General features: G+C 38.9%; 1 protein-coding gene across 1 annotated transcript in view; it reads left to right on the forward strand.

Moving 5' to 3' along the window:
- The window catches only part of CNTN1 (contactin 1), a 158,879-nt gene extending 146,668 nt beyond the window's left edge, over positions 1-12,211 (forward strand). The window contains exons 23-25 of the mRNA XM_060244926.1: positions 1,247-1,359; positions 6,418-6,574; positions 9,624-12,211. Of these exons, the coding sequence (XP_060100909.1) occupies positions 1,247-1,359; positions 6,418-6,574; positions 9,624-9,703 (350 nt within the window). The 3' untranslated portion in view covers positions 9,704-12,211. The remainder of the gene's footprint in view (positions 1-1,246; positions 1,360-6,417; positions 6,575-9,623) is intronic.
- Positions 12,212-12,709: the final 498 nt, after the last annotated feature.

The raw sequence follows: 12,709 nt of genomic DNA on the forward strand, positions 1-12,709 counted from the left end.
GTAAGTAAAGTAGGTTAGGTACTTTGTCTTAATTCTGTTGGTCAGTGTTCTACAGATTAGCAAACATTTCTGTAAAATCAAAAGAAATGTAGTGCCATTTGCCTTGTACACAACATGAATCAATAAGGCTGGGTCCAGACCGGCAGCTTCAGGTGCACAGGAGGTGTCCCAAATCGGGCCGGTTCAAAATGGAGTGGACGAATCCCAGACACTCCTGTGCAAGTCACCTGTTTCCCACGCGGGAGGCACTTTGACGAGGTCAGATGGCTGTTGCACGCCATTCCCTTGGCATGGTTTGGATTTCTTTTTTTCCTTACATTTTTAGTTGTTACGCGCATACACACACATGCGCACATGTGTTCAAGCAGTCTGGGCAGTTTTTTTTTAAAAAAAGGATACCGGTGAGTGCCTAGTTTGGATTGGCGGGTTTACACCACCAATCCACCTTGCTTGCATGCTCCCGCGTTCAGACACCTGGAAAGACAGATGGTGTGTGGCAGAAGGATTTGCTACGACTTCGTAAGTGGTAGTTTTGTGAGCTGCCTCAGCGATTCCAGAGGGTGGGGTGAGTACAGGAGCAGGACGGGAAGCAGTGCACAATTGGACTTGATTTTTTAATCCATCTGCAAGCCATCCCTGTGTCGGCTTAAAATGCCAGTCTGGACCCAGCCTAACAGTGGTATCCTAAGCAGAGTTTCATGCTTCGAAATCCATTTACATCAGTGGTTTTAGAAGAGTAAAACTGTGCTTCAGATGGTACTGAAAATGTTATAAAAGAATTAAAATCAAGAACAACATTGTAAATATTGGAGAAGTTTTTATGTCTTAGTATCAATACTATACTTTACACTGTATGAGTGGACTCTAATTTGCAGTAAATTCTTCTGTTTTGTCTTTCATCTGTTAGTTGTACAGTTTTACACAGTTCAGGTAGTAACAGTGTGAGATATAACACAGAAGGTTCATCCAAAGAAGTGTTTCACTTGAAGAGAAAATACATTCCTGTTTTCAAGCTTCTATTTTCTGTTACTTCATGGACTTTTGTACTTTAAACTTTATAGTTGTACTGAGATTACAAAGATTGATAAAATTAAACAAAAGCATTAAGCATAAAGATTTCAAAAGCCTTCAGTAGGGTTTTCCTAGAAATAATGTGTGTGTTGAGAGAGAGTGAGTTATGGTTATAATTGTATGGTAATGACTGTTTTTCCCAGAGAGAAAAAAGTCATGTTTTTTTTTTCTTCAGCTCCAAGACAAAAACCAAAAATTACCAGTTATGTTAGATCTGGTTCAAAATACATCATCACCTGGGACCATGTCCGGTCAGATTCTAATGAATCAGATGTGAAAGGATATAAAGTAAGCCTGTATTAAAATGTTTTGACCTTTCTGTGTAATTTTATCTGATATGGTATTTCATATGCATTGCCTATTAATTAATTGAATCCATTGGTAATTTAATGGGAAAATAGCAAATTAATTTCTCATCTGTTGACAACTCTGCTTTGATAAAGATTTAGTTCTTTATCAAAGGGATTAATCTCTACAGTGGTTTTTTTCTCTCATTGTGGCGCCCCCTGTCAACATCCTTGGCTGGCAGGGCGTCGGCCGTGGCGGGAAGAGGCCCAGGAGGGGGATGCTTGTGGCCTCAGAATGGGAGGGTGAGCTGTGTTGCTTCTCACAGCTCCCACTCCCGTGAAGGGATGCACTCTCTGGCCTTCTCACCCTCTCTCTACCATCTTGGCCTCAGCTCCGTTCCCTGCTACTTCCTCCCCGGCCAACAGCATTCCCTCCTCTTTTTATTGCCCTTAGACAGCTGTTCCCACTTCTGTGCGTGTTCTCCCTTCCTTCCCCGTCCTTTCCATCACCCTTCCTCCCCTCCCATTGGTGCTCCCTGCCTCCTCTTCCTTCTGGCCCCACCCCCCAGGTGGCTCGGCCCCTGTTGGGTTGGGGCATGGCCTGCAGCTCCGCTGCATCAGCCTTGGAGCTGGACATTGGGTTCTGTCTGGGGTGGGGGCTCCTCCCCCACCCCTCCGCAATGCTCACCTTCTTCAGCCTCCGTCGGCCTCGTCCCAGAGCTGCCTGGGCCTCTGTGGCTTGGCCGCATCACTATGCTCAGCCCCATTGCACCCCCTCGAGGCCCGGAGGCGTCCCGGCATTTTGCGCCTCCCCTGACACCCCAGGATGCCCACCTCCAGCAGCCAAGGTAGGTGGGTCAGGCGGTCTCAGGGGGTGCCGGGTTGTCAGGGGGCCGGGAGAGGCCGGGACGGTGCATCCCGGACACTCATATTTAATCAGAAAATGAACATGGAGGAAGATATAGCTTAATGTGTGAAGGGCTAAAATTGTGTGTGTGTAATGAGTACCCAGCTTTCTGGGGGAAAGTGTAGATGACTGGGGAAGGCAATGGCAAACCACCCCATAAAAAGTCTGCTATGAAAACATTGTGATGTGACTTACCCCAGAGTCAGAAACGACTGATGCTTCCACAGGGGATTACCTTTACCTTTATTGTGCTATCGAGTTGCTTCTGACTTACGACAACCCCATGAATTAATGACTTCCTATCATTAATACCCTTGCTCAGGTTTTACAAACTGAATGCTGTGGCTTCCTTTATTAAGCCAATCCAATCATGCTGGGTATTCCTTTTTTCCTGCTGCGTTCAACTTTTGTCTTTTCCAGTGACTCTTATCTTCTCAGAATGTGACCAAAGTACAATAGCCTTATTTAAATCACTTTCACTTCTAGAGAGAGTTCAGGCTTGATTTGATCTAGAACGCCCTTGTCTTTTTGGCAGTCTACTGTATCTGTAAAACTCTTCCAACACCACTGTGACGGAAAGCTAGGGGTTAACCAGAAACTGAAGACGCACAGGGCCTGCGTCAGGTGACCTGAGGGCGGGGGCAAAGTGCTCGGAGCTCTCAGGGAGGGAAAGTGGTTGAGTGACAGAAACTGCTGAGGCAGTCATTCAGTCAGTTGGTGTCTGACAGAGTTGGTGCCTGTCAGAAGTCTGTCAGTGTTGGGGCCTGACAGAGACTGAGTGGGTCAGTTCGTGCCTGACCGAGGCTGAGGGGACAGCTGATCCTGTGAAGGAGTTTGAGACAGTGGCGGGAAAGACTTCCAGAGACTACAAGCTCAACAAAACCAGCCAAGAGGGCTGTGTGTGTGTGTGAGGAACCAGTGTGAGTCAGTCAAGACCGAACGGTCACAGACACCTGTATACACCTCTGGAGATCTAGTGAGGTGGTTGAGGGAGCGGATGTGGGTCTGATACACCAGAAGAGCTAGGAGCAGAGGCTCTAGTCAAGGGGTGAGACTTGGCACATCATTCCCAAGAGGCCAGACCTTTGCTAGAGGTGGAGAGTGTGTTATATAGAAACTGTGAACGGTGAAGCTGAGAGACTCAAGAAAGGAAAAGTTATTGTAAAGCCTGAAATAACTGAGCAACGTGTTAGCCTGTGTAAATATCTCCCATATCCCCAAGTTAAAGACTTTGTGTTATAATAAATCTGTGGTTTGAGTTAAAGTTCTCGAGAGCCTGTATTTTTGGGAAAAACAAACAAAGCTGCTGTGGTCCCCTATGAAGTGAATTATATTTTCATTAGATAATAAAGTAAAATACCCCGAAGAGACTAAGGAAAAGAGATCCAGTGAAGCCGTGAGGCGGGCGCTGCTATAACCACATTTCAAAAGAATCAACTTTCTTCCTGTCAGCTTTCTTCATTGTCCAACTTTCACACCCATATATTGTAAGGGGAAATACTGTAGTATGAATTATCCTGATTTTAGTCACCAGCGACACATCCTTACAATTACAGATCTTTTCTGTTTCCTTCATGGCTGCCCTTCCCAGTCTCAATCCCCTTCTGATTTTTTGGGTGCAGTCTCCCTTTTGATTGATTATTGAACCAGAGAATAGAAAATCTTAAACAATTTCAGTTTCTTCATTGTTAGTTGTGTAATTCTCCATCACTTCTGTCTTCTTGATTTTCAGTGTAATCCTGCTTTGGCACTTTTTGCTTTAACTGTCATCAGTAGCCATTTCACGTCTTCACTATTTTATGCCAGTAATGTGGTGTCATCTGCATATCTCTGATTATTGGTGTTCCTTCTGCCAATTTTCACTCCACCTTCATCTAAATCTAATCCATCTTTCCTTTTGATACATTCTGCATACAGATGGAACAGATAGGGAAATAAAATACATCTTTATCCAGACACCTTTGCCAATGGAAACCAATCTGTTTTTCCATATTCGTCCTAACAGTAGCCTCTTGTGCAGATTATAGGTTGTACATCGAAACAACTGGATGTTGTGGCACAACCATTTCTTTTAAGATCAACCATAACTTTTCATGATCCACACAGTCAAAAGCTTTGCTGTAGTCTATGAAACACAAACTGATTTTCTTCTAAAACTCTCTTATATGTTCCAGTAACCAATGTAAATCTGAAATATGATCTCTAATGCTTCTTCCTTTTCTGAATTCAGCTTGAACATCTGGCATTTCTTGTTCCATATATAGTAATAGTCTTTATTGTAAGATTTTGAGCATCACTTTGCTTGCATGACAAATTAATGTGATGGTACAGTAGTTACTGCATCCTTTACATCTCCTTTTCTCAGTACTGAAATATAGACTGAACATTTCCAGTCTATGGACCATGGTTTTTTCCCCCATATTTGTTGGCATATTCTTGTTAAAATTTTGATCTACTGTGTTCCTGTGGCTCTGTTGTTACCTCATCTACTTCTAGTGATTTGTTTCTCTCAGTTGCTTTGAGTGCAGCTTCAGTTTACTTTCTAAATTTACAGGTTCTTCAAAAGATTCTTCTTTGAAATATCTGTCATCCTTTCATTTCTTCTATATAGTTCTGAAAAACTTCCTTCACAGTCTCCTAACACCGATGCTGTCAGCCCTGGGTTAATATAGAAATGGTTGTCTGAGCACAGTTCTTGGCAGAACATGAAAACAAGTATTTATCTTTCTAACCCATCATCCTTCCTATCATTCTATGTAAATCAACCAACCACCAGGAGGATTATATTACTCATAATGCTAGGAACTGATTTGTGGCCCATTATGAAAGAATGCATGGAATCCATATTTCTGATACTTGTTTCTGGAGCTTAGTAGAAGGCCTCAGGTTCTGTCTTACAGGAAGTCAGAGCAACTGGTAATGGCTGGTGATCTCTGATGGCACTTGTCTCCTTCCAGTCAGGGAAAAAAATTGAAGGAATCATTCCTTCCATATAAATCCACAAGTGAAGAGGTGGCTCACCAGATTTCAGGTCACTATCACCAGTTTCATCTACCCACTGATTCATGCTGGCAGCAACAATTTTTTTTAAAGGAGTAAAAGGATTGACTGTCCTGCTGAAGCTTCATTCTGCATGCTGTGGTCCTACCCATCTTTGACAAGCAGTAGCTGGGAATCATCCACAAAGTATTCAAGCATTCTTGACCACTGCCTCTAGCTATAAGTAGCTCTAACTCACTGTACCCCATTCCATTGTCTGATGAAGCATGCATGCATATGAAAGCTTACATTCTGAATAAAACTTCGTTGGTCTTAAAGGTGCTACGAGACTTCTGCTTTATTTAAGGAATCTTCATCCATTGCTGATTATACTATGTTCCAGGTTAAAAATGATGTGAAGGTAATATGCCAACCAAACCTTAGTGAGTGCAGAGTAGGGCTAATTTTCATTTGCTGCAAATCTAAAACCTGTGGAAAAGAAAAGTTATACTGCCTTATGATTGCATTCATAGTTATTTGTCTACCATCTCCCTGTAATACACCATGATTTTTTAATTTATTGCATTACCTCTTATTGCGTTACCTCTTATCTCTTATTTCAATCCTTGTGAATTAATAATTAGCAAAAAAAGATGTATTTTTGTACTGCAAAACTGAAAATTGAGGGTATGCTGCTAAAAATGGCTAAAACTGCAGATCGGTTTAATTACTTTAGCACCCACATTACAACAAGGCAGTTTAGATCTAGACAGGCCTTTTGGAAGTTAAGTAGATGATGACCAGAAGCTGGGTCTTTTACAGTGCAGCGCCTTTAGTTAGAAATTTTCACACAACTACCAGGTATAAAATATACTGAGTTCAACGTATCTTTTTGCCAGGATTTTGGGTTTTTTTTTCTTTTTCTCATCTCTAACTGCATTATGTTTTTGTCTGCACTGCCTTTTTGTTGCTGATTATACTGCTTTTACAGTGCAACTTTTATTGCTGCTGAACCAAGCAAATCATTTAACTAAAATAAATATACTTAACTGTGCAGTTACTGAATGAGAACATTTTCCTTTTTAAAACAATTTCTGTAATTCTTTTCTATAATGAAATTTTGTTTTAAACGTAATGTGGATTTACTGCTACCATATATTTTATCTTTAAAAGGTGCTTTATAGACCAGATGGCCAATTTAATGGTACACTGGTTACAACTGGCAAACATTATATAGAGGTTCCTGCTCCTGTTACGGGTCAATATGTTGTTGAAGTTCGAGTGCACAGTGACGGAGGAGATGGAGAAGTAGCTCAAGTAAAAATTCCAGGTAGGTGGGCATTAAACATGTCTGAATTTGAAACTTACGTTATACATTACATTTTCTGCCAAACAGATACAAATCTATAAAATAATTCCAAACAAGTGCTCAATTTTTTTCAATTCTAAAATGAATATACTGTATTGAAATTGGGATTCTTGAACACTTGATGATTCAGCTCTGTGACAAGGCGACCACTTTATTAAGCACCCTACCGAAATGATTACCCTGTCATTTCTTCAGTTCTCAAATATTTCCCTTCAGAAATTGGCATGGTAAAGGTAAAGATTGAAAGTTTTTTGTTTTATTTAACTATCTGGCAGGGAAGGGAATCAATATTTACGTAGGGTTTTGGATTTGAGATAGAAAGGCAGAAAGTTAAATATAAACACAGTTTCTTAGGTAGCAGAATTCACAAGAGATGGTTTTATACTTAATGTTGTTTGGCTTTCACTAAAGGTATTGCAGATGTTATGAGACTTTTTCTTAGAAGTTACTTTTATAGAGTTCCTTGTAAACTTCCCACTTGATAAACATACAGTCCTGAGAGCGTATTCAGCTTTGTCCCTGTGTTTAAGATGAAAATCCCTTTTCCTGGTAAGATTTAAAATAAAAAAAACTGGACCTCTGGCGTGTTGAGGGCCCTTCAATGGCACTTCAAACTCTTTTGCCCAATCCTTATATTTCAGATTGACAGTCTTTACAACCTGGGCAGTAAGCTTAAAACTGGAGAACTAAAATTCCCTCTCAGGATGTATTTGTTTGTTTTACATACACAGAGACTGTTTAACTTTTGGGAATAGTCTTCAAACAGAGCCTCTTCTAGGTTATGGAGTGCCTTGGGCAGCTTTTTGTGTGTGTGTGTTTGTGGTGCACTAACATGGCAGTAGGAATTCTTAGAAGCACTTATCTCAGTATTTGATAGTTAATTTCTGATATAGACACTGGGTGCAGCTTGTACAAAAACAGCGTTCTCCCTTCCCTTCTCTCAAAGAAAACATGGCTTCTGATACTATTCATGATTTTGGGAAAGACAGCTATATATGCTTGTGTGTGTATTATTTATTTATTTATTTATTTATTTATTTGTTTATTTATTTATTTATTTATTTATTACTTTCTTTAAATTTCTATCCCACCCTCTCCGCAAGCGGACTTAGGGCGGCTAACAACATTCATTTTTACAAATTAAACCAATAAAAAGCTACAGTTTAAAATTATTTAAAAACATTTCAGTGAATCTAAATATTCCTTTCTGATAACAACCATCTGCCACGGACTTACACAAGGCTGCTTTATGTCTGCAGGATTAAGGGCCGTCTGGGGAAAAGGCTGTCCCATCTTTGGCTGTGGCAGTAAGTGGGTGCCTTGCAGGGAGTTTTCTGGGTAGGGGCCTGGCAGCCTGGAATGATACAGCCAACTGCTGCCAGCCTGGAATGTTGTAATGGACCTGGAAAGCACAGCCTTCATTCTGGTCCACTCCTCCCCTTCTTTAGGCCATGCTGCCCAGAACCAACTGCTCAGTCGACATCAGACATCATTCCCTCCTTTTCTTGGTTGCGTGCTGTTTGGAGCAGTTATTTTTACCTTGTTGTTTTGTTTCTTGTCACAGGTTTAGGCAGTTTCAAGCATTGGGCCAGATCCATTTGGGGAGAGACTGCAACTGCATGCCCACCTTCCCCGTGTGGGGCTTATGCCCATGTTGGTCCACTTGCCATTCCAAGTTTATCCCCAGCCACATGAATTGGGGAAGGGTTCCACTGGATGACAGGCAGGTTGCCCGATGCTGGATCCTTGTCCTAGGCTGTACCAATGCTCCATCAGCTTTAGTCAATAAAGCTGTGGCCTGTTTCACTCTACCTGATTCTCAGTTTACTTCTATGCCCCCTTTTTTCCCTGCCCTTAGGACCATAATGCCTAACAGCACATTGGTTAACAGAGTTTGAGAGGATCATACAAAATAATCTCATGAAGTGCCTGCCAGCTGGCTATCTCTGATATGCGGAAACCGCATACAGAGGATGGGTTTTTCATTAGATTTCAGGTTTTCAGCATTGTATGTATCTTAACTGAAAATGCAAGCCAGTTTCAAAAACGGCTCATTTTGTCATTTATGAGACCAGTATATGAGATCAGGCTGTAGCCTATACAATTAGGCAAGCAGAAAAATGCTGCATGCTGTGTGACAATCAGTTCATTGATAATCATAAATACATTAACATTTTTGTAGGCACAATTTGAATAGTTAATTTTTAATCGTTTAAATACATATTTCTTTTTTCATATCTAGAATAACCCTGTGATATATTGGAGTAACAAATTCCAAATAGGTTGGTGTTGTCTGTTCATCTGGGTGTCAGTGCCCTGTGTCTGTGGGAAAAATTGAAAAATGCAAGCTTTGGGGTGTGTTGGCATCTGATCATTTGGATGTCACACAAGATGTCAGGTGCTAAATATGGTGTTGTGACAGCTCTCAAGTTCTGCCAAACACTATCAAACAACCAGTGTAATTCATTGTAAAACAGAGAGATCAAGTATAAAGTGAATATTTGGAAAACATTCAAAAAATATTCCAGAATCCACAGAAGAAACTTACACAGAAAATTTGTGAGCAAATGTGTTTCGCTGAAAGTTTCTATGAACATTGAATGCATTGAATGTTATATTCAGTCAGCCAGTCTTTATTATGGCCACAAACCATACAGAAGCAGAACGAAAGCAGTTAATTAACCACCCCAAACATATCTCTATGTTTCTTTATTTATGAATTAAAACGTTTATATCCTGCCTTTCCTTGTGCTTCAAGGCAGCTTATCACTCATATATATCCTAGTACATCAGACAATAAAAAAGGTAGAATGTTATCAAGAAAATTGTTCTCAGGACATTATCTGAGCTCGTATTTTCAAAGCAGAGGATAGAAACTGAAGTACTAGTACAGTTGTTCTTTGGTTCTTTTAAGAGACTTTTGGTCAGAAAGCAGTTTTTATCAGCCCAAATGGGTAAATGTTATAAGTAATGGTTAATGTTTAAGAGGCTTGATCTGTTGATTTTCTAGGAGCTGCTGCTGGAATATCATCTAGTTGTCTTGGATTTTTGCTGCCTGCCATTGGTATCCTTGCCTACTTGGAATTCTGAATGTAGCTGCAGTTATCTTGTCTTCAACTGAGTGCAAAGGACCTTCCAACATGAAAGGATTTCAGTTTTTTTTTATTATTATTATTATTCGTCTGGCACCATCCTGAGCCAAATAAATTAAATTTCCAAGCAAAACTCTCCTGACTTAACTATGGACTTCTAAAAGAAAAAGAAAAAAGACTGAGGCATCGAGGAACTCCTTCATCAAGCAACTTGACTTTTGAAAGTCCGAGTAATGATTTTTAACTTGTTCCAGTGATGCCTTATAAAGCACTTTGTGCTGATCTGCAACAGTTGCATGATTTGGTCCAATGGGGCAAGCTACAGTGTTTAAATCCAATAACATAGGCTGTACAGTGAAAGTAAAATCACCACACATAGGTGCTTTACCTATAATAAAAAATTGTGAAAACATAATAGAGATTGAAATGTTGATTGTATGTGATATATGTAGGAGTAACTACGTCTGTACTATCCTATCTGTTTTGTGTACTTAATATTTTTGAATGGCCCCATCGTTTATGACATTTTCAGGTTTTTTGAGATACAGTCAAAGCAAAAACATTTCACTTCTTTCTACAGCTTTTCTTCTTGAAGAGACTAAATATCAGTTGAGAACACTGAAAGCAAAGTTCATTAGCAATGGACTTTACTTTAGATAAATTTAGACAAGTTAATACTGAATATTAAGAATAAAGGATTTTCCCAGCACTTTAGTTCAAAGTTGTTCCCTTTCACTCAAAATGCTGTTTTAGAAAAGATTCTAGGCAAGCCAACTGCCATTGTCCTCAGCCGCAGAGATATTATTTTTGCTATTATAAGTAATATCAATAGCTATATAAGCAAGTTTACTTATAATATTTCATTGCATCCAGGATTATTGCCACAATTTAAATTCTTCCAGTTCTAGAATTAATTATGTGGCTTGAATCTCCATGTTATAAGCCTCCTAATATTTGCCAGCCAATAGAATGGCATGGTGAAAATTTGGGAAAAAATATTCCGGTATAGCATCAAATATTAAAATAAATAGAGTATTTAACTTTTTTAAAAGCTTGGGGCATTTACAGTAATAACAAGTGGAATATGCAGTAAAAAGACAAAATAACAAATAGCAAAAATGATCCTGAGATTTATTTTTTTGTGACAAACGTATTGCCTTACTTTCGTGAAGGCCAACCTTTAGGAAAATGATTTGCATTTTCCAATAAATTGATATTATTCTACATTCTAGAGCTGTAAATAAGAGTTTTAAAAGCCTAAATGATTTCCCTATTTATTGTTCCCAACAAAGAAAAATGTTATGGAATTTCAAGCAAATCTCAGCCATTCTGGCTGCTTTTAATTCTTAGTTTATATTCTTTGCAATACTGGAATTCCAGTAGGATGTACCAGAATGTCTTTGTTCTGACTGTGTCTGTACCGTATTTAAAGTTGTTAAAAAGAAATACATATTTCTTTCAGAATCCATGGTGTGCTGGGAATTTGGTGTGAATGTTGAATACAATAACCCCAGTGATACTGAATCAGCTGGTTCAAGTAATAGTGCAATTTCTATAAGCTTTGAATCTATAAGCTTTGAATCATATTTTATTAGCACAACCTTGCTAGCTGCTTAGAGATAGACTTTAACTTTTTAGGTCTGATACTGTAGATGTCCATAAGAATGCTATTTACATGAAACAAGAACAAATTTGTCAATACCTTATGCCCCCTTCATTAATAATTTTTCTACCGTGTATTTACATTTTAAAAGTCTAGACTTTTCAATGGTAAAATATCAAGAATACTGCTTTAGTTTAATTTTGGATCTTTGTTACAGGTTGAAACTTTTTAAAAATTATAATTTCCTTTTTTTAAAATTGTAATTTCCCTGTAAAGAATATCAAAAGCTACAGAATTGAGGTCCTTGAATTATGTAATTCTTTGTAAGAAAGTACAATGTCTTTGTGTATAACAGCCTGGAAAGCCTTTGGTGAAATTTGGTGAGGATAGTTTTAATATACCCTACAACCACAACTAAAACTCTTGCCAAAATGCGTATAACTAGCTTTTAATGTCTTACTACATGATGGAACAAAAGCAGGTAGTTTCTGCGTGAAGATGACTTGGAAGGTCCAAAGGATCCTTTTAAAATTTAATCTGCAACACAGATGACTTAGATTTCATTATTCATGCTAATTAGCAAATCTCAGATTTACATTGTTTCACACAATTGTACCAGTTTGACTGGGACATTCAGTTCCCAACAACTGTCAGCACAACTAACTATATTGTATCATCTGCTTTACAATGCAAGGTTCTTAATTAAAAGTTTATATAGATAGATATATTGGTCGTTTCTTTGTATTTCAAGCGATCTTGATATTAGCATTATTTGATATTGATAATTTGAGGATTTTTAAGTTACTTTTTAAATCATTTTCTTTCCTACTGAGTAGACCAGGACCATGATTTGTCCATTTTATGGTTGAAAAATGAATTATAATTAAATAAACATATTAATGGTACTCCAGATGAAATAATTGTCATTTGAGTTTTATAGGGGTTTAAGGATTTGGGATGTCTTTCTGATGGGGAAGATAGGAAACACTGCATTTACAGAAAAGTTATCCATATGAAAGGGTTTTTTTTCTCATCATGTGACCTATAGATTAATCCTTGATAATTAAACTTACCCATTCTAAATAATTATGTCTGACAGATTTTATGGGGGGGCGGTTACTTGGCAGATTATGTTTCATTATATCAAACAAGTGGGAGTCCGCAAGAACTTGCAGGGTAAATCTTATTTCCCTCTCCTCCACTATTTGCTCTTTCCCTACCTTAAAAGCCCCCATAGCTCCTAATCCTTTCTCTCCTTCCTGTGTGCCAACCAATCTACCTTTATCATCCTCCCCATTTTTAGTTTTCTGTCTTTCCCTACCTCTGGCATCTTCTGCCCAGGAGAACTATGGCATTTTATGCAAGTTGGCCAGGCCAGGCACCACCATCAGCCTCACCTCA

Source organism: Heteronotia binoei, chromosome 8 (genome assembly GCF_032191835.1).
Source record: "Heteronotia binoei isolate CCM8104 ecotype False Entrance Well chromosome 8, APGP_CSIRO_Hbin_v1, whole genome shotgun sequence".
NCBI lineage: Eukaryota > Metazoa > Chordata > Lepidosauria > Squamata > Gekkonidae > Heteronotia > Heteronotia binoei.